This window comes from Entelurus aequoreus, linkage group LG21, assembly GCF_033978785.1.
Source record: "Entelurus aequoreus isolate RoL-2023_Sb linkage group LG21, RoL_Eaeq_v1.1, whole genome shotgun sequence".
Classification (NCBI taxonomy): Eukaryota; Metazoa; Chordata; class Actinopteri; order Syngnathiformes; family Syngnathidae; genus Entelurus; species Entelurus aequoreus.
Genome location: NC_084751.1, coordinates 5,769,320 through 5,792,437, shown reverse-complemented (window position 1 = coordinate 5,792,437; position 23,118 = coordinate 5,769,320). Strand labels below are relative to the sequence as shown.

At 41.2% G+C, this 23,118-nt stretch overlaps 2 protein-coding genes across 2 annotated transcripts in view; one reads left to right on the top strand and one right to left on the bottom strand.

Annotated features, from left to right (window-relative positions):
* LOC133638210 (medium-chain acyl-CoA ligase ACSF2, mitochondrial-like) overlaps positions 1-21,887 on the bottom strand; it is a 35,280-nt gene extending 13,393 nt beyond the window's left edge. The window contains exons 1-10 of the mRNA XM_062030579.1: positions 21,728-21,887; positions 15,646-15,841; positions 15,457-15,585; positions 15,340-15,393; positions 12,514-12,632; positions 12,270-12,432; positions 12,105-12,200; positions 11,891-12,042; positions 8,377-8,468; positions 7,098-7,174 (exon numbers count right to left, since the gene is read on the bottom strand). Coding sequence (XP_061886563.1) covers positions 7,098-7,174; positions 8,377-8,468; positions 11,891-12,042; positions 12,105-12,200; positions 12,270-12,432; positions 12,514-12,632; positions 15,340-15,393; positions 15,457-15,585; positions 15,646-15,841; positions 21,728-21,804 — 1,155 coding nt within the window. The 5' untranslated portion in view covers positions 21,805-21,887. The remainder of the gene's footprint in view (positions 1-7,097; positions 7,175-8,376; positions 8,469-11,890; positions 12,043-12,104; positions 12,201-12,269; positions 12,433-12,513; positions 12,633-15,339; positions 15,394-15,456; positions 15,586-15,645; positions 15,842-21,727) is intronic.
* Positions 973-3,582, top strand: LOC133638815 (chondroadherin-like). The gene is made up of 3 exons (XM_062031791.1): positions 973-1,743; positions 2,792-2,955; positions 3,315-3,582. The coding sequence occupies exons 1-3, from the start codon at positions 973-975 to the stop codon at positions 3,454-3,456; spliced, it is 1,077 nt and encodes a 358-aa protein (XP_061887775.1). The 3' UTR covers positions 3,457-3,582.
* Positions 21,888-23,118: the final 1,231 nt, after the last annotated feature.

Below are 23,118 nucleotides of genomic sequence, written 5' to 3'. Positions count from 1 at the left end.
CGCCCCTGCTTATTTCAGCAAGACAATGCTAAGCCACATTCAGCACGTGTTACAACAACGTGGCTTCAAAGTAAAAGAGTGCGGGTACTTTCCTGGCCCGCCTGCAGTCCAGACCTGTCTCCCATGGAAAATGTGTGGCGCATTATGAAGCCTAAAATACGCCAGCGGAGACCCCGGACTGTTGAACCACTGAAGCTCTACATAAAACAAGAATGGAAAAGAATTCCACTTTCAAAGCTTCAACAATTAGTTTCCTCACTTCCCAATCCTTTACTGAGTGTTGTTAAAAGGAAAGGCCATGTAACACAGTGGTGAACATGCCCTTTCACAACTACTTTGGCACGTGTTGCAGCCATGAAATTATAACTTAAATATTATTTGCAAAAATAAATACATTTTATGAGTTTGAACATGAAATATGTTGTCTTTGTAGCATATTCAACTGAATATGGCTTGAAAAGGATTTGCAAATCATTGTATTCTGTTTATATTTACATCTAACACCATTTCCCAACTCATATGGAAACAGGGTTTGTATATATATATATATATATATATACTTTATTACATGTTGTTATGAAGGTGTCTGTTACTACATGATATATATACTTGCAGTGTGTATATTGTACATATGACATGTTGTTATGAAGGTGTTATTACATATATAAAACGTTGATGGCGGGTCTTGAAGGTGTCTTAGAGGCTTTGAAGGGCACTCCCATTAGCTGCCTCTTACTAGCGTCCTTTTAATGTTTAGACTGCAAAAAAGGGCCGTGCCTCCTGATGAATGTGAAAGTGTGCAGTTCCCTCGTCCAAAGTTCCGTGCCAGGAATGTGGGGATGAAGAAAGGTCACACTTCCTCTCACGGAGCTTGTCAATGTGAGCAGTGTTCGTCTGAGGGGCGTCCTCCCTCAATCAGGACCCCGCCCACTCCCCTTTCCCCCGCGCCCGCTCAGTCTGCGCTCAGACGACATGCGCTGCCTGCTGCTGCTGCTGCTGGGCACCTTCCGGATGGCCGGGGGGGCGCCCAGCCAGTGCCCGGAACCCTGCCATTGCCACGGCGACCTGCAGCACGTCATCTGTGACGGCGTGGGCCTGAAGAAGATCCCCCGCGTGTCCCAGTCCACCCGGCTGCTCAACCTGCAGAGGAACGCGCTGGGCGGCGTTCCCAGCGGCGCCTTGGGCGAGAGCGGCGGCCTGGTGTCGCTGCACATGCAACACTGCCAGCTGCGCCACATCGCCGCGCACGCCTTCAAGGGGCTGACCAAGCTGGTCTACCTTTACCTGTCCCACAACCACATCAGCAGCATCCAGCCCTCCGCCTTCCACGACCTGGCCCAGCTCACCTACCTCCACCTGGACCACAACCGGATGGGCGAGCTGGCCAAGGGAATGTTCTCGCCGCTGGTCAACCTCTTCGTGCTGCGCCTGGACCACAACAAGCTTCGCCAGCTGCGGCCCAGAGCCTTCGCCGGCGCCAAAGATCTGCGCTGGCTGCACCTGAGCGCTAACGAGCTGAGCACGCTGCACGCCGGCTCCCTGGACGCCGTGGAGAACCTGGCCGTGCTGCACCTGGACCGCAACAAGATGGCCGCCTATCCCGCCGCCGCCCTCAGCAAGCTGCGCGTGCTGGAGGAGTTGGTGCTGAGCAGGAACCCCATGAGGAGCCTCCCCGACCACGCCTTCCAGAGCTTCGGCCGCTACGTGGAGAAGCTCCACTTGGACCACATGGGCTTGGAGAAGGTCAGTGGGCGGGGCCACACTCCATCTTTCTTTCCACAGCCCAGGTAAACACGCTATTTTTAGCCTGCGCACACAAACGCTTCCCACCGCAGGCTGGACGGCGGCCATCTTCCCTGCTGGATGGCGGCCATCTTCCCTGCTGGACGGCGGCCATCTTCCCTGCTGGATGGCGGCCATCTTCCCTGCTGGACGGCGGCCATCTTCCCTGCTGGATGGCGGCCATCTTCCCTGCTGGATGGCGGCCATCTTCCCTGCTGGATGGCGGCGCCGCAGTGGAAATTTCCAAAGAGCTTTTCTCACTTTGTGGAGTCACACCTGGACGAAGATTTTAGCGCCTGGCGGTGTTGACTCTTCTTCTCTTCCTGCACATGTTCCCCGCCGCCCTTGTGGCCACGCCCACAAACTGGCGGTGTTGACTCTTCTTCTCTTCCTGCACATGTCCCCCGCCGCCCTTGTGGCCACGCCCACAAACTGGCGGTGTTGACTCTTCTTGTCTTCCTGCACGTGTCCCCCGCCGCCCTTGTGGCCACGCCCACAAACTGGCGGTGTTGACTCTTCTTCTCTTCCTGCACATGTTCCCCGCCGCCCTTGTGGCCACGCCCACAAACTGGCGGTGTTGACTCTTCTTCTCTTCCTGCACATGTCCCCCGCCGCCCTTGTGGCCACGCCCACAAACTGGCGGTGTTGACTCTTCTTCTCTTCCTGCACATGTTCCCCGCCGCCCTTGTGGCCACGCCCACAAACTGGCGGTGTTGACTCTTCTTCTCTTCCTGCACATGTCCCCCGCCGCCCTTGTGGCCACGCCCACAAACTGGCGGTGTTGACTCTTCTTCTCTTCCTGCACATGTCCCCCGCCGCCCTTGTGGCCACGCCCACAAACTGGCGGTGTTGACTCTTCTTGTCTTCCTGCACGTGTCCCCCGCCGCCTTTGTGGGCGTGGCCACAAACTGGCGGTGTTGACTCTTCTTGTCTTCCTGCACGTGTCCCCCGCCGCCTTTGTGGGCGTGGCCACAAACTGGCGGTGTTGACTCTTCTTCTCTCCCTGCAGATGTCCCCCGCCGCCTTTGTGGGCGTGACCGCGCTCACCTCACTGCACCTGGACAACAACAAACTGCACTCGCTGCCCTCAAGTCTCAACTTGTCAACACTCGCCAACTTCACGCTCAACAACAACCCCTGGACTTGTACCTGCCAGCTGGCACCTCTACGCAGGTAATAGCCCCGCCCCCTGCACACACACACTCACGTGCACGCTCACACACTTAAACACACACACTCACGTGCACGCTCACAGATTTAAACACACACACTCACGTGCACGCTCACACACTCACGTGCACGCTCACAGATTTAAACACACACACTCACGTGCACGCTCACACACTTAAACACACACTCACGTGCACGCTCACAGATTTAAACACACACACTCACGTGCACGCTCACAGATTTAAACACACACACTCACGTGCACGCTCACAGACTACACACACACACAGACTCACACACACACACAGACTTACACACAAACCCCCCACCCGCCCCCACCAACAGCTGGTGTGGTCCCACAGGTGGATGGAGGGGCGGAGCCAGCGAGCAGACGCAGTGTGTGCTGGGCCGCCACCTGAGCGAGGCAAGCAGGTGGGCGAGAGCGCCGCCTTGACGGGCTGCAAGGTGAAGGCCAAGAAGGCCAAGATGGCCGCTCGTCAATAAACAGCTGACACACTCCTTCTGTTTCCTGGCACAACAACTTTCACTTTCACTTCTTTATGCTAACCTGTTAGCCAGCTCAGCTTGTTGTTGGCGTCAAATTGTTGGCATCGACTTGATGATGCGACTTTACACGCAATAAAGAAACGTTGCACATAATAATAGTGTAATAAATGATACAACTATATAATAATAGTGTAATAAATGATACAACTATATAATGATAGTGTAATAAATGATACAACTATACAATAATAGTGTAATAAATGATACAACTATATAATAGTGTAATAAATGATACAACTATATAATAATAGCGTAATAAATGATAAAACTATATAATAATAGTGTAATAAATGATACAACTATACAATAATAGTGTAATAAATGATACAACTATACAATAATAGTGTAATAAATGATACAACTATATAATAATAGTGTAATAAATGATACAACTATACAATAATAGTGTAATAAATGATACAACTATATAATAATAGTGTAATAAATGATACAACTATATAATGATAGTGTAATAAATGATACAACTATACAATAATAGTGTAATAAATGATACAACTATATAATAGTGTAATAAATGATACAACTATACAATAATAGTGTAATAAATGATACAACTATACAATAATAGTGTAATAAATGATACAACTATATAATAATAGTGTAATAAATGATACAACTATACAATAATAGTGTAATAAATGATACAACTATATAATAATAGTGTAATAAATGATACAACTATATAATAATAGTGTAATAAATGATACAACTATATAATAATAGTGTAATAAATGATACAACTATACAATAATAGTGTAATAAATGATACAACTATACAATAATAGTGTAATAAATGATACAACTATACAATAATAGTGTAATAAATGATACAACTATATAATAGTGTAATAAATGATACAACTATATAATAATAGTGTAATAAATGATACAACTATACAATAATAGTGTAATAAATGATACAACTATATAATAATAGTGTAATAAATGATACAACTATATAATAATAGTGTAATAAATGATACAACTATACAATAATAGTGTAATAAATGATACAACTATATAATAGTGTAATAAATGATACAACTATATAATAATAGTGTAATAAATGATACAACTATGTAATAGTGTAATAAATGATACAACTATATAATAATAGTGTAATAAATGATACAACTATACAATAATAGTGTAATAAATGATACAACTATATAATAGTGTAATAAATGATACAACTATATAATAATAGTGTAATAAATGATACAACTATACAATAATAGTGTAATAAATGATACAACTATATAATAATAGTGTAATAAATGATACAACTATACAATAATAGTGTAATAAATGATACAACTATACAATAATAGTGTAATAAATGATACAACTATATAATAATAGTGTAATAAATGATACAACTATATAATAATAGTGTAATAAATGATACAACTATACAATGATAGTGTAATAAATGATACAACTATATAATGATAGTGTAATAAATGATACAACTATATAATAATAGTGTAATAAATGATACAACTATACAATAGTGTAATAAATGATACAACTATACAATAATAGTGTAATAAATGATACAACTATACAATAATAGTGTAATAAATGATACAACTATACAATAATAGTGTAATAAATGATACAACTATACAATAATAGTGTAATAAATGATACAACTATATAATAGTGTAATAAATGATACAACTATATAATAATAGTGTAATAAATGATACAACTATACAATAATAGTGTAATAAATGATACAACTATATAATAATAGTGTAATAAATGATACAACTATATAATAATAGTGTAATAAATGATACAACTATACAATAATAGTGTAATAAATGATACAACTATATAATAGTGTAATAAATGATACAACTATATAATAATAGTGTAATAAATGATACAACTATGTAATAGTGTAATAAATGATACAACTATATAATAATAGTGTAATAAATGATACAACTATACAATAATAGTGTAATAAATGATACAACTATATAATAGTGTAATAAATGATACAACTATATAATAATAGTGTAATAAATGATACAACTATACAATAATAGTGTAATAAATGATACAACTATATAATAATAGTGTAATAAATGATACAACTATACAATAATAGTGTAATAAATGATACAACTATACAATAATAGTGTAATAAATGATACAACTATATAATAATAGTGTAATAAATGATACAACTATATAATAATAGTGTAATAAATGATACAACTATACAATGATAGTGTAATAAATGATACAACTATATAATGATAGTGTAATAAATGATACAACTATATAATAATAGTGTAATAAATGATACAACTATACAATAGTGTAATAAATGATACAACTATACAATAATAGTGTAATAAATGATACAACTATACAATAATAGTGTAATAAATGATACAACTATACAATAATAGTGTAATAAATGATACAACTATACAATAATAGTGTAATAAATGATACAACTATATAATAGTGTAATAAATGATACAACTATATAATAATAGTGTAATAAATGATACAACTATACAATAATAGTGTAATAAATGATACAACTATATAATAATAGTGTAATAAATGATACAACTATATAATAATAGTGTAATAAATGATACAACTATACAATAATAGTGTAATAAATGATACAACTATATAATAGTGTAATAAATGATACAACTATATAATAATAGTGTAATAAATGATACAACTATGTAATAGTGTAATAAATGATACAACTATATAATAATAGTGTAATAAATGATACAACTATACAATAATAGTGTAATAAATGATACAACTATATAATAGTGTAATAAATGATACAACTATATAATAATAGTGTAATAAATGATACAACTATACAATAATAGTGTAATAAATGATACAACTATATAATAATAGTGTAATAAATGATACAACTATACAATAATAGTGTAATAAATGATACAACTATACAATAATAGTGTAATAAATGATACAACTATATAATAATAGTGTAATAAATGATACAACTATATAATAATAGTGTAATAAATGATACAACTATACAATGATAGTGTAATAAATGATACAACTATATAATGATAGTGTAATAAATGATACAACTATATAATAATAGTGTAATAAATGATACAACTATACAATAGTGTAATAAATGATACAACTATACAATAATAGTGTAATAAATGATACAACTATACAATAATAGTGTAATAAATGATACAACTATATAATAATAGTGTAATAAATGATACAACTATACAATAATAGTGTAATAAATGATACAACTATACAATAATAGTGTAATAAATGATACAACTATATAATAATAGTGTAATAAATGATACAACTATACAATAATAGTGTAATAAATGATACAACTATACAATAATAGTGTAATAAATGATACAACTATACAATAATAGTGTAATAAATGATACAACTATATAATAATAGTGTAATAAATGACAAGAATGATAAGAAATAATAATAATGAAAGGTGTGTATCTGAGATTTGTCTCCCTCTAGTGGACAACATCACTCACTGTGACTTCCTTGATTCCCATGATGGACATCACCTTCTTTGCCAGCTCTGGAGGACACGGCGAGCCAGCGATGACGCCTGCACACACACACACACACACACACACACACACACACACACATGTAAAGGTATGCAAACACACGCACGCACACATACACACACACACACACACACACACATGTAAAGGTATGCAAACACACGCACGCACACATACACACACACACACACACATGTAAAGGTATGCAAACACACGCACACGTAAAGGTATGCAAACACACAGACACACGTAAAGATATGCAAACACACACACACACACGTAAAAGATATGCAAACACACACACACACACGTAAAGATATGCAAACACACACAGACACACGTAAAAGGTATGCAAACACACGCACACACGTAAAGGTATGCAAACACACGCACACACACGTAAAGATATGCAAACACACACACACACACGTAAAGATATGCAAACACACACGTAAAAGGTATGCAAACACACGCACACACACACACACACACGTAAAGGTATGCAAACACACACACACACACGTAAAGATATGCAAACACACACACACACACACGTAAAGGTATGCAAACACACGCACACACACACACACGTAAAGGTATGCAAACACACGCACACACACGTAAAGATATGCAAACACACACACACGTAAAAGGTATGCAAACACACGCACACACACACACACACACACGTAAAGGTATGCAAACACACACACACACACGTAAAGATATGCAAACACACACACACACACGTAAAGATATGCAAACACACACACACACACGTAAAGGTATGCAAACACACGCACACACACACACACACGTAAAGATATGCAAACACACACACACACGTAAAGGTATGCAAACACACACACACGTAAAGGTATGCAAACACACGCACACGCACACACACACACACACACGTAAAGGTATGCAAACACACACACACACACACGTAAAGGTATGCAAACACACGCACACACACACACACACATGTAAAGGTATGCAAACACACACACACACACATAAAGGCATGCAAACACACTCACAGACACAAACACACTCACAGACACACACACACACACACACACATAAAGGCATGCAAACACACTCACAGACACACAGACACACACACACACACACACACACATAAAGGCATGCAAACACACTCACAGACACACACACACACACACACACACACACACACACACACACACACACACACACACACACTGAGTGAGTGGCTGACCTGCCAGCAGAGAGGTGAGGTCATAGAGGTGCAGGTCAGGCTGGTGGATCATGTCCACAAACATGGTGGGTGTGCCGTACACAAAGGTGCACCTGCAAGCGAAGGTGACAAGCAGGGTCACATGACCTGAGCAACACATGAGGCGCAGGGTCACATGACCTGAGCAACACCTGAGGCGCAGGGTCACATGACCTGAGCAACACCTGAGGCGCAGGGTCACATGACCTGAGCAACACGTGAGGCGCAGGGTCACATGACCTGAGCAACACGTGAGGCGCAGGGTCACATGACCTGAGCAACACCTGAGGAGAGAGCTGAGACGTCGCATGTTGGCGGCCATGTTGGCAGGAGAAGTGGCAGATCACAGGAGAGTTGATCATCAGTGCCATGACAACATGAATATATTTGATTGTTTCAACACTCCATGATTTTTACCTCTATGAAGTCATTATGAATGAAACACAAATACACCAGCAGTATGAATGAATGAATGTTGGACGTATGAATGAATGAATGTTTGGTGTATGAATATGAATGAATGTTTGGTGTATGAATGAATGAATGTTTGGTGTATGAATGAATGAATGTTTGATGTATGAATATAAATGAATGTTTGGTTTATGAATATAGATGAATGTTTGGTGTATGAATGAATGAATGTTTGGTTTATGAATATAGATGAATGTTTGGTGTATGAATGAATGAATGTTTGGTTTATGAATATAGATGAATGTTTGGTGTATGAATGAATGAATGTTTGGTGTATAAATGAATGAATGTTTGGTGTATGAATATCAATAATGTTTTGTGTATGAATGAATGAATGTTTGATGTATGAATATAAATGAATGTTTGGTTTATGAATATAGATGAATGTTTGGTGTATGAATGAATAAATGTTTGCTTTATGAATATAGATGAATGTTTGGTGTATGAATGAATGAATGTTTGGTTTATGAATATAGATGAATGTTTGGTGTATGAATGAATGAATGTTTGGTATATGAATGAATGAATGTTTGGTGTATGAATATCAATAATGTTTGGTGTATGAATATGAATGAATGTTTGGTGTATGAATGAATGAATGTTTGGTTTATGAATATAGATGAATGTTTGGTGTATGAATGAATGAATGTTTGGTGTATGAATGAATGAATGTTTGGTGTATGAATATCAATAATGTTTGGTGTATGAATATGAATGAATGTTAGGTGTCTGAATATAAATGAATGTTTGGTGTATGAATGAATGAATGTTTGGTGTATGAATATGAATGAATGTTTGGTGTATGAATGAATGAATGTTTGGTGTATGAATATAAATGAATGTTTGGTTTATGAATGAATGAATGTTTGGTGTATGAATATCAATAATGTTTGGTGTATGAATGAATGAATGTTTGGTGTATGAATATAAATGAATGTTTGGTGTATGAATATAAATGAATGTTTGGTGTATGAAAAGAAAAGAATGTTTGGTGTATGAATATAAATGAATGTTTGGTGTATGAATGGATGAATGTTTGGTGTATGAATGGATGAATGTTTGGTGTATGAATATAAATGAATGTTTGGTGTATGAATGAATGAATGTTTGGTGTATGAATATAAATGAATGTTTGGTGTATGAATATAAATGAATGTTTGGTGTATGAATGGATGAATGATTGGTGTGCGGTCTCCCTCCTCTCTGTCAAAAGCCAAAGCTGATGACAATTGCTTAGGACAGGAACCAGTTCATTGAGAGCTTAGCTTTCCGGCTAAACGTACTTTTCTTCCTGGCGGATCGATGCAGAGTCCGCAACACCGTACCGATCCGCTTGTCGACCTCACAATCCCCTTTTCCCTCACTTGTGAACAAGACCCCAATTTTTTTGAACTCCTCTACCAGGGGCAGGATCTCGTCCCCAAACTAAAGACGGCACACTCTTAACCATGGATTTGGAGGTGCTGATTCTCATCCCAGTCACTTCACACTCGGCCCTGACTGGGCCTTGAAATTCTCTCCATAAAAGTTATGAACAGAATCAGTGACAAAGGGCAGCCCTGGCGCAGTCCAACCTTCACTGGAAACAAGTCCAACTTACTGCCAACCCGTGCGGACCAAGCTCTGACATCGACCACAATCAGACGTTCCGATACCTCACATTCCTGGAGCACTATCAACAGGACTTCCCAAGGGACACAGTCAAACGTCTTCTCAAAGTCCACAAAACCCATGTAGATGGATTGGGCAAACTTTTAGGCACCCTCAAGGACCCTGACAAGAGTATTGAGCTGGTCCACAGGTCCACAACTAGGACGAAAACCACACTGCTCCTCCTGGATCCAATTTTTGGCTATCCGGCGTAGCCTCCTCTCCAGGACAGCTGAATAGACCTTATACGGAAGGCTGAGGAGTGTGATCCAACGATAGTTGGAACACACCATCCGGTTACCCTTCTTACAGAGAGGAACCATCACCCTGGTAAGCCAATCCAGAGGCACCTCCTCCAATGTCCAATTCTGCACAATCTTGTCAACCAAGAAATACCACAGCCTTCAGAGCCTTAAGAACTCTGGGTGGATCGCATTCACTGGCAGTCTAACCAAAGATGCCCAGACTTCCCTGTCCCCAGCCTTATCCTTTAGTTCCACTGGCATAATCCCTCTAGCATGTCCTAGGTCTACCCCGAGGCCTCCCCCTGGCTGGACATACCCAAAACACCTCACCAGGGAGGCGTCCAGGAGGCATCTGTAGTAGAAGCCCGAGCCACCTCAGCTGACCCCTCTTGACGTGAAGGGGCAGCAGCTCTACTCTGAGCCTCTCTCGGATAACCGAGCTCCTCACCCTATCTGGCTGGTCTCAGACATCCTGCGGAGAAAACTCATTTGTTACCTTGTCCTTTGATCATTACCCAAAGCTTGTGACCATAGGTGAGGGTAGGAATGTAAACTCACCGGTAAATAGAGAGCTTTGCCTTCTGGCTCAGCTCCCTCTTCACCACGACAGACCGGTACAGTGACTGCATCACTGCCACGTTCTATTCGTCTTTCACTTGTGAACAAGCCCCTGAGATACTTGAACTCCTCCACTTGAGGTAGAACTTTGCACCATCGGAGCCAACTCACCACCAGGGGGTGATTGGTAGAGAGCTCTGCCTGTCTCTTCACCCAAGAGTCCAAGACATGCGGCCCCATGTCATTCACAACCACAAAGTCAGCCATTGAACTTCGGCCCAAGGTGTCCTGGTGCCAGGTGCACATAGAGACACCCTTAATCTTGAACACGACGAGTTTAAACCACTTGAATTTAGACTCCTGATCACGCCTAAGCGTTAAAGTCCCCCAGCAAGGGCACCCTGAATGTACTCTTGGCGTGTTAACACGAGCAACAGTCAGGACCAGTCCCCTGGCCTGGAGGCGGAGGGAGGCTCCCCTCTCGTCTCATGGGTTCAACTACAATGGACAGGCTCTGAGATGCGGGGGCACTTAGATATCATAAATATAATAACTTGTTTGGCACGTCTTACTTTTCGCTCTCCATGGCGGCCAAGTTGGCTCCGGAATCGTAAGACGGCGACGGAAAGACCAGCGAGATGCCGTGCACCGCCATGCAGACGGCGCCCCCTACGGAGCCGAAGCAGTGGTGCAGCGGCACAGGAAGGCAGACTCGTGTGACAGGCTGAGGAAAAAGCACAGGAAGTGGTCCCCTACGTGGTACTGTTAGCACACGGCGCCACTCACCCGCCAGTCGAAGCCCACGCGTTTGCCCACGAAGAAGGCGTTGTTGACGATGTTGTGGTGCGTCAAGGTGGCGCCTTTGGGTCGTCCCGTCGTTCCCTGGCGACACACACGCGATGAGTCAGGACCAGGCGTGATGACATCATGCGGTCACATGGCGAAGCTTACAGAGGTGAACAGGATGTTGACAGGCTGGTCAAAGGACAACTTCCTGTGGAGCTGCTCAAGTTGGCGCAGGAAGCGGCTGCTGCCCGCCTGCAGCACCTCATCCAGGTGGAAGGTTCCGGGCTGTCGGCTGTCCAGGACAATCACGCTGCGCAGGTCGGGAAGTCTGCGCACACGTGACATGGTAACCTTGGCCTGTTGCCGTGGTGACGTGTTTGTTGCCGTGGTGACGTGTTCCTGGCGCTACCTGCGGCTGTGCAGGTTTCCTGCCTGGGAAGACTCCAGCTCAGGACACATCAGTCTCAGCATGTCACAGTACTTCTGAGTCTTGAAGCTCTCAGGACACACCAGCGCTTTGCAGCCTGCCTGCACACACACACACACACACACACACACACACACACACACACACACACACACACACACACACACACTTCTTTAACACACACACACACACACTTCTTTAACACACACACACACACACACATATTCAACGCCACCGTCACACACGCACACACATCTTTAATGCACACACATCTTTAACACACACCCTTGCACACACATCTTAAACACACATGTGCACACACATCTATAACACACACACATCTTAAACACACACACAAACACACACATATCTTTAACACACACACATCTTTAACACACACACGCATACACACTTTAAACACACACACACACACAAACACAGACATGCACACTCATCTTTAACACACCCAAATGCACACACATCTTTAACACACACACATCTTAAACACACACACAAACACACACATATCTTTAACACACACACATCTTTAACACTCACACATACACACATGCACACACGTCTTTAACACACACACGCATACACACTTTAAACACACACACACACAAACACAGACATCCACACTAATATTTTACACACACATGCACACACATCTTTAACACACACACGCATACACACTTTAAACACACACACACACACATGCACACACATCTTTAACACACACACGCATACACACTTTAAACACACGCACACACAAACACAGACATGCACACTCATCTTTAACACACACATGCACACACATCTTTAACACACACAAATGCACACACATCTTTAACACACACACACAAACACACACACACATTTTCAACGCCACCGTCACACACGCACACACATCTTTAACGCACACACATCTTTAACACACACCCTTGCACACACATCTTAAACACACATGTGCACACACATCTATAACACACACACATCTTAAACACACACACAAACACACACATATCTTTAACACACACACATCTTTAACACACACACATACACACACATGCACACACATCTTTTACACACACACGCATACACACTTTAAACACACACACACACACAAACACAGACATGCACACTAATATTTAACACACACATGCACACACATCTTTAACACACACACGCAAACACACTTTAAACACACACACACACACATGCACACACATCTTTAACACACACACGCATACACACTTTAAACACACACACACAAACACAGACATGCACACTAATATTTAACACACACATGCACACACATCTTTAACACACACACACATCTTAAACACACACATATCTTTAACACACACACACATCTTTAACACACACACATACACACACATGCACACACATCTTTAACACACACACGCATACACACTTTAAACACACACACACACAAACACAGACATGCACACTAATATTTAACACACACATGCACACACATCTTTAAAACACACACGCATACACACTTTAAACACACACACACACACATGCACACACATCTTTAACACACACACGCATACACACTTTAAACACACACACACATCTTTAACACACACACGCATACACACTTTAAACACGCGCACACACACAAACACCGATATGCACACTCATCTTTAACACACACATGCACACACATCTTTAACACACACACACATACACACTTTAAACACGCGCACACACACAAACACAGACATGCACACTCATCTTTAACACACACATGCACACACATCTTTAACACACACACACATACACACTTTAAACACGCGCACACACACACACACAGACATGCACACTCATCTTTAACACACACATGCACACACATCTTTAACACAAACACGCATACACACTTTAAACACGCGCACACACACAAACACAGACATGCACACTCATCTTTAACACACACATGCACACACGTCTTTAACACACACACATGCACACACATCTTTAACACACACACATGCACACACATCTTTAACACACACACACATGCACACACATCTTTAACACACACGCATGCACACACATCTTTAACACACACACACATGCACACTCATCTTTAACACACACATGCACACACATCTTTAACACACACACACATACACACTTTAAACACGCGCACACACACACACACAGACATGCACACTCATCTTTAACACACACATGCACACACATCTTTAACACAAACACGCATACACACTTTAAACACGCGCACACACACAAACACAGACATGCACACTCATCTTTAACACACACATGCACACACGTCTTTAACACACACACATGCACACACATCTTTAACACACACACATGCACACACATCTTTAACACACACACACATGCACACACATCTTTAACACACACGCATGCACACACATCTTTAACACACACACACATGCACACTCATCTTTAACACACACATGCACACACATCTTTAACACACACACACATGCACACACATCTTTAACACACACACGCATACACACTTTAAACACGCGCACACACACAAACACAGACATGCACACTCATCTTTAACACACACATGCACACACATCTTTAACACACACACATGCACACACATCTTTAACACACACACATGCACACACATCTTTAACACACACACATGCACGCACATCTTTAACACACACACATGCACACACATCTTTAACACACACACATGCACACACATCTTTAACACACACACATGCACACACACACACACACACATGCACACGTGACCTCGCTCACCATCCGCAGCGCAAACTCCGCCTCCTGCAGCTGATAGGCTGGATTGAGGCAGACCTGTGGAGCAGGACAGGAGTCAGGAGGAAGTAGCAGAGGTGACTTCCTGTGTGGCACACCCACCATGATGAGTCCCGCCTTGGCGCTGGCGAAGAAGAACAAGACCCACTCGTAGGTGTTGGGCGCCCACATGGCCAGGCGCTCCCCCGTCTGCAGACCCAGAGCCAGCAGGCCGGCGGCGACGCGGTCCACCTGCAGGAAGTCCAGCGTCACACACAGGAACTACCATGTCACCAAAATAAAAGCACCGGCCTCCTCCTGGAACTGAGCGAAAGTCTTGCGGACGCCATCTTGCACGAACACCATGGCCTCGCGATCAGGCCAGCGTTCCACCATCTTCAGCAGCGCCTCGCCCACCGTGGCGTGCTGCAGCGTGAAGGAGGACGTGCCATGGGCGTAGCTGCTGGTTAGTGCGGGTGTGATGGGCGGAGCTTCCACGTGGATCTTGCTGTTCATCACAACAACAAACATCACTTGTAGTCTGACAACTAAGTGACACACAAACATGTCCTGCTACACAACTATTTCACACTTAACATCTGACAACAAAACAATGATACACAACTATTTCATAATACCACCTTAACATCTGACAACAAAACAATGATAAACAACTATTTCATAATACCACCTTAACATCTGACAACAAAACAATGATACACAACTATTTTATAATACCACCTTAACATCTGACAACAAAACAATGATACACAACTATTTTATAATACCACCTTAACATCTGACAACAAAACAATGATAAACAACTATTTCATAATACCACCTTAACATCTGACAACAAAACAATGATACACAACTATTTTATAATACCACCTTAACATCTGACAACAAAACAATGATACACAACTATTTTATAATACAACCTTAACATCTGACAACAAAACAATGATACACAACTATTTCATAATACCACCTTAACATCTGACAACAAAACAATGATAAACAACTATTTCATAATACCACCTTAACATCTGACAACAAAACAATGATACACAACTATTTTATAATACCACCTTAACATCTGACAACAAAACAATGATACACAACTATTTTATAATACCACCTTAACATCTGACAACAAAACAATGATATACAACTATTTTATAATACCACCTTAACATTTGACAACAAAACAATGATACACAACTATTTCATAATACCACCTTAACATCTGACAACAAAACAATGATAAACAACTATTTCATAATACCACCTTAACATTTGACAACAAAACAATGATACACAACTATTTTATAATACCACCTTAACATCTGACAACAAAACAATGATACACAACTATTTTATAATACCACCTTAACATCTGACAACAAAACAATGATAAACAACTATTTCATAATACCACCTTAACATCTGACAACAAAACAATGATACACAACTATTTTATAATACCACCTTAACATCTGACAACAAAACAATGATATACAACTATTTTATAATACAACCTTAACATTTGACAACAAAACAATGATAAACAACTATTTCATAATACCACCTTAACATCTGACAACAAAACAATGATAAACAACTATTTCATAATACCACCTTAACATTTGACAACAAAACAATGATACACAACTATTTTATAATACCACCTTAACATCTGACAACAAAACAATGATATACAACTATTTTATAATACAACCTTAACATTTGACAACAAAACAATGATACACAACTATTTCATAATACCACCTTAACATTTGACAACAAAACAATGATACACAACCATTTCATAATACCACCTTAACATCTGACAACAAAACAATGATACACAACTATTTTATAATACCACCTTAACATCTGACAACAAAACAATGATATACAACTATTTTATAATACCACCTTAACATTTGACAACAAAACAATGATACACAACTATATCATAATACCACCTTAACATCTGACAACAAAACAATGATAAACAACTATTTCATAATACCACCTTAACATTTGACAACAAAACAATGATACACAACTATTTTATAATACCACCTTAACATCTGACAACAAAACAATGATACACAACTATTTTATAATACCACCTTAACATCTGACAACAAAACAATGATAAACAACTATTTCATAATACCACCTTAACATCTGACAACAAAACAATGATACACAACTATTTTATAATACCACCTTAACATCTGACAACAAAACAATGATATACAACTATTTTATAATACAACCTTAACATTTGACAACAAAACAATGATAAACAACTATTTCATAATACCACCTTAACATCTGACAACAAAACAATGATAAACAACTATTTCATAATACCACCTTAACATTTGACAACAAAACAATGATACACAACTATTTTATAATACCACCTTAACATCTGACAACAAAACAATGATATACAACTATTTTATAATACAACCTTAACATTTGACAACAAAACAATGATACACAACTATTTCATAATACCACCTTAACATTTGACAACAAAACAATGATACACAACCATTTCATAATACCACCTTAACATCTGACAACAAAACAATGATACACAACTATTTTATAATACAACCTTAACATTTGACAACAAAACAATGATATACAACTATTTCATAATACCACCTTAACATTTGACAACAAAACAATGATACACAACTATTTCATAATACCACCTTAACATCTGACAACAAAACAATGATACACAACTATTTCATAATACCACCTTAACATCTGACAACAAAACAATGATACACAACTATTTTATAATACAACCTTAACATCTGACAACAAAACAATGATACACAACTATTTTATAATACAACCTTAACATCTGACAACAAAACAATGATACACAACTATTTCATAATACCACCTTAACATTTGACAACAAAACAATGATACACAACTATTTCATAATACCACCTTAACATCTGACAACAAAACAATGATACACAACTATTTTATAATACCACCTTAACATCTGACAACAAAACAATGATACACAACTATTTTATAATACCACCTTAACATTTGACAACAAAACAATGATAAACAACTATTTCATAATACCACCTTAACATTTGACAACAAAACAATGATACACAACTATTTTATAATACAACCTTAACATTTGACAACAAAACAATGATACACAACTATTTCATAATACCACCTTAACATTTGACAACAAAACAATGATACACAACTATTTCATAATACCACCTTAACATTTGACAACAAAACAATGATACACAACTATTTCATCATAATAATAATAATAATAATAATAATAATGAATTGCATTTGTAACGCACTTTACATTTGTTCAAATCTCAAAGTGCTACAAAGTATTAAAAATAAAAATAGAAAGTAAGAATATATAATAAAGAATTAAAATAGAAATGAAATCATGAGCCACATTTGACAACAAAACAATGATACTGTCATGTCCGTGATCATGTTTTGTTTGGTTATGTTTTGCTTAGTTTTTGGACACCTCCTTAGTTCCTGGTTTCACTTCCTTGTTTTGTTTGGTTTCCATGGTCACCCAATTAGTTTCACCTGTTCCACGTTTGGACTCACACACCCCTGTCACCAATCATGTCACTGTTATTTACAGTAAGCATACCTTTGTTCATCACTCGTTCTGCCTGCATTGTCTTTACGTCACACCGGTTCATGTCTCTTTCTGACCAAGTAAGTTTTTTTCTTTTATTATATATAGTTAGCTGTCTCTGCACAACATGTCAGGCACAAATGAGTAAGCATGTGGCTCTCAATACATGAGTGAGGCACAGAAGGGACTTGGCAGTAATAGCAGAGGAGCCAAGCACCAGCTACTGCTCGATAAAACAGTCACCCGAGTGTAAGAAGAGACAGAGCAACCTGTGCACTGGCTGGATTGACTACAAGAAAGCCTACGACTCAATGCCGCACACATGGATACTGGAATGTCTGGAACTGTATAAGATCAACAGGAACCTAAGGGCCTTCATCCAGAACTCCATGGAAATGTGGAAGACAACCCTAAAAGCCAATTCAAAGCCGATTACCCAAGTCAACATCAAGTGCGGCATATACCAAGGAGATGCGCTATCACCACTGCTGTTCTGCATAGGTCTGAACCCCCCTCAGTCAGATCATTACGGGTACTGATTCCGTAGTGGGGCGACAATCTGCCACCCGCTCTACATGGATGACATCAAGCTGTAGGCCAGGAGTGAGAGAGAAATAGACTCACTGATCCACACCGCCAGGATCTACAGCGATGACATAGGGATGTGTGGCCGGATGGTCTCAAAGAGAGGCAAGATGATCAGGACTGAGGGGATTGACCTACCAGAGGGAAGAATAGGTGATATCCAAGACAGCTACAAGTACCTTGGCATCCCACAGGCTAATGGAAACCATGAAGAGGCCACAGCCAAATATCTCCAGAGAGTAAGGCAGGTCCTAAAAAGTCAGCTGAATGGTAAGAACAAAGTCCGCGCCATCAACATGTACGCACTACCAGTCATCACATACCCCGCTGGTATCTTAAGCTGGCCAAAGGAGGAGATAGAAGCCACAGATATCAAGACAAGAAAGCTCCTCACCATGCACGGAGGGTTCCACCCCAAGTCCAGCCCCCTGAGGCTATACACTAAGCGGAAAGAGGGAGGCTGAGGGCTAGTGAGCATCAAGGCCACAGTCCAGGATGAAACATCGAAAATTCGAGAATACATCGAAAAAATGTCCCCGAAGGATGAACTGCTAAGTGAATGTCTCAGGCAGCAGAGGAGGAGGAGCAGACAACCTGGACGGACAAGCCCCTACATGGCATGTACCACCATCACATAAAGGAAGTGGTTGATCCTACCAGTGGCTGGAAAATGCAGGACTGGCAGACAGCACAGAGGCACTCATCATGGCAGCACAAGAACAGGCCATAAGCACAAGAGCCTTAGAGGCCAGGATCTAGAGTAGATCAGACCCAAGATGCAGACTGTGCAAAGACAGTCCAGCACATAGTAGCAGGCTATAAGATGCTAGCTGGATCAGCGTACATGGAGAGGCACAACCAAGTGGCTGGGATAGTATACAGGAACATCTGCAACCAGTATGGAATAGAAGTACCCAAATCCCAAAGAACCATACCACAGAAGGTGATTGAGAACAACAGGGCCAAGGTTCTGTGGGACTTCAGCTTCCAGACTGACAAACAGCTTCTGGCTAACCAACCAGACATAGTGGTGGTGGACAAAGAGCAGAAGAGGGTGGTGGTGATAGGTGTGGCAATCCCAGCTGACGCCAACATCAGGAAGAAGGAACACGAGAAACTTGAGAAGTACCAAGGGTTGAAAGAGCAGCTGGAACGGAAGGCTAGCGTGGTCCCCGTGGTAGTGGGGGCGCTCGGAGCAGTAACCCCCAAACTGGGAGAGTGTATGGATCCAACAAATCCCAGGAACAACATCTGAAACCTCAGTCCAGAAGAGCGCAGTCCTAGGAACAGCCAAGATACTGCGCAGAACCCTCAAACTCCCAGTCCTCTGGTAGAGGACCCCAGCTTGAGGATGACACAGATACCACCCCACCGGGTGAGAAGTTATATACATAACAAAATACACTAAAGGTGTGCCACACGTACGGCAGAACCGGTTTAATCACTTTCAGGAGACAACAATGTGTGTGTGCGTGTGTGTGTGTGTGTGTGTGTGTGTGTGTGTGGGTGTGTGTGTGTGTGTGTGTGTGTGTGTGTGTGTGTGTGTGTGCGTGTGTGTGTGTGTGTGTGTGTGTGTGTGTGTGTGTGTGCGTGCGTGTGTGTGTGTGTGTGTGCGTGTGTGTGTGTGGGGGTGTGTGTGTGTGTGTGTGCGTGTGTGTGTGTGTGTGTGTGTCGTGTGTGTGTGTGTGTGTGTGTGTGTGTGTGCGTGCGTGTGTGTGCGTGCGTGCGTGCGTGTGTGTGTGTGTGTGTGTGTGTGTGTGCGTGTGTGTGTGTGTGCGTGTGTGTGTGTGTGTGTGTGTGCGTGTGTGTGTGTGTGTGTGTGTGTGTGTGCGTGTGTGTGTGTGTGTGTGTGTGTGTGTGCGTGTTGCCAAAGTGCATGTTAGAAAGTTGTCTTAGTGACTTGAGTTGAGGTGAAGAATGTGATCGACTTGGATCGGTTGAGATCCGGTCCAGTCTGCTTCAAAGCGGCGGGGATCACGTGACGTCACGTTAAGTCACGTTCTTGTGGCGCCAAATCATGAGGCGCGCGCACCAGATGTTCTTCACGAGGGACTCTTCATGCTAACGGAGCGGAAAGACTTGGCGCGCATGCAAAGATCGTTGAGGAAGATGGAACTTTCTTACCGATGGGCCGTGGCAGCAACAAGACGAGGACGTGAAGAGTTGGCGCCAAGAAGAAGAAGACGACGGAGAGCAGACATGTTGACTGACTGACTGAGTCTGACTGAGTGAGTGTGAGCGAGAGTGAGTGAGTGAGTGTGAGTGAGTGAGTGAGTGAGTGTGAGTGAGTGAGTGTGAGGGTTAGAGTTACACACCAACACTACTTCTTCCCAGATGGCTGCAGGACACGTGGCGGCCTGCGGGGGGCGCTGCTGGACTGCTTGGCTTTGATTGGTTGATTGAAACTTTTATTAGTAGATTACACAGTACAGTACATATTCTATTGTATTAGTAGATTACACAGTACAGTACATATTCTATTGTATTAGTAGATTACACAGTACAGTACATATTCTATTGTATTAGTAGATTACACAGTACAGTACATATTCTATTGTATTAGTAGATTACACAGTACAGTACATATTCTATTGTATTAGTAGATTACACAGTACAGTACATATTCCCTACAATTGAGCACTAAATGGTAACACCCCAATAAGTTGTTGAACTAGTTTAAGTCGGGATCCACGTTCATCAATTGATGGCCAAGTTGGTTTAGGCCATCTCCTCCGGGCGCCATGTTTGCTACCACTTTTCTAATAGGACATATTCAAGACAGATACAGTGATTACAAATGACATTATTAACATGTAATATCAAGATGAGTTATAATAAAATATAATAATACTTAGTGATTACATTATGTGGAAATATGATCATAATAACAAGATACGTAACCCCCTGACCACATTGGTATGTACACCCCTGACCACATTGGTACGTACACCCTGGACAAGGAAGGCGTGTACACCCTGGACAAGGAAGGCGGCGTACACCCTGGACAAGGAAGGCGGCGTACACCCTGGACAAGGAAGGCAGTGTACACCCTGGACAAGGAAGGCGGGGTACACCCTGGACAAGGAAGGCGTGTACACCCTGGACAAGGAAGGCGGGGTACACCCTGGACAAGGAAGGCGGCGTACACCCTGGACAAGGAAGGTGGGGTACACCCTGGACAAGGAAGGCGGTGTACACCCTGGACAAGGAAGGCGGCGTACACCCTGGACAAGGAAGGTGGGGTACACCCTGGACAAGGAAGGCGGTGTACACCCTGGACAAGGAAGGCGGGGTACACCCTGGACAAGGAAGGTGGGGTACACCCTGGACAAGGAAGGTGGGGTACACCCTGGACAGGTCATCACAACCTTTTTCTTAACTTGATCCAATATTTCAAATCTATTCAACTTAAGACTTCACACACAACTGGACAGGACACTAGTCTAACTTATTATACAATCTAGTCTTACCAATTATACTAACTAGTTTTCTCAATAATACTAACTTGAGTAACC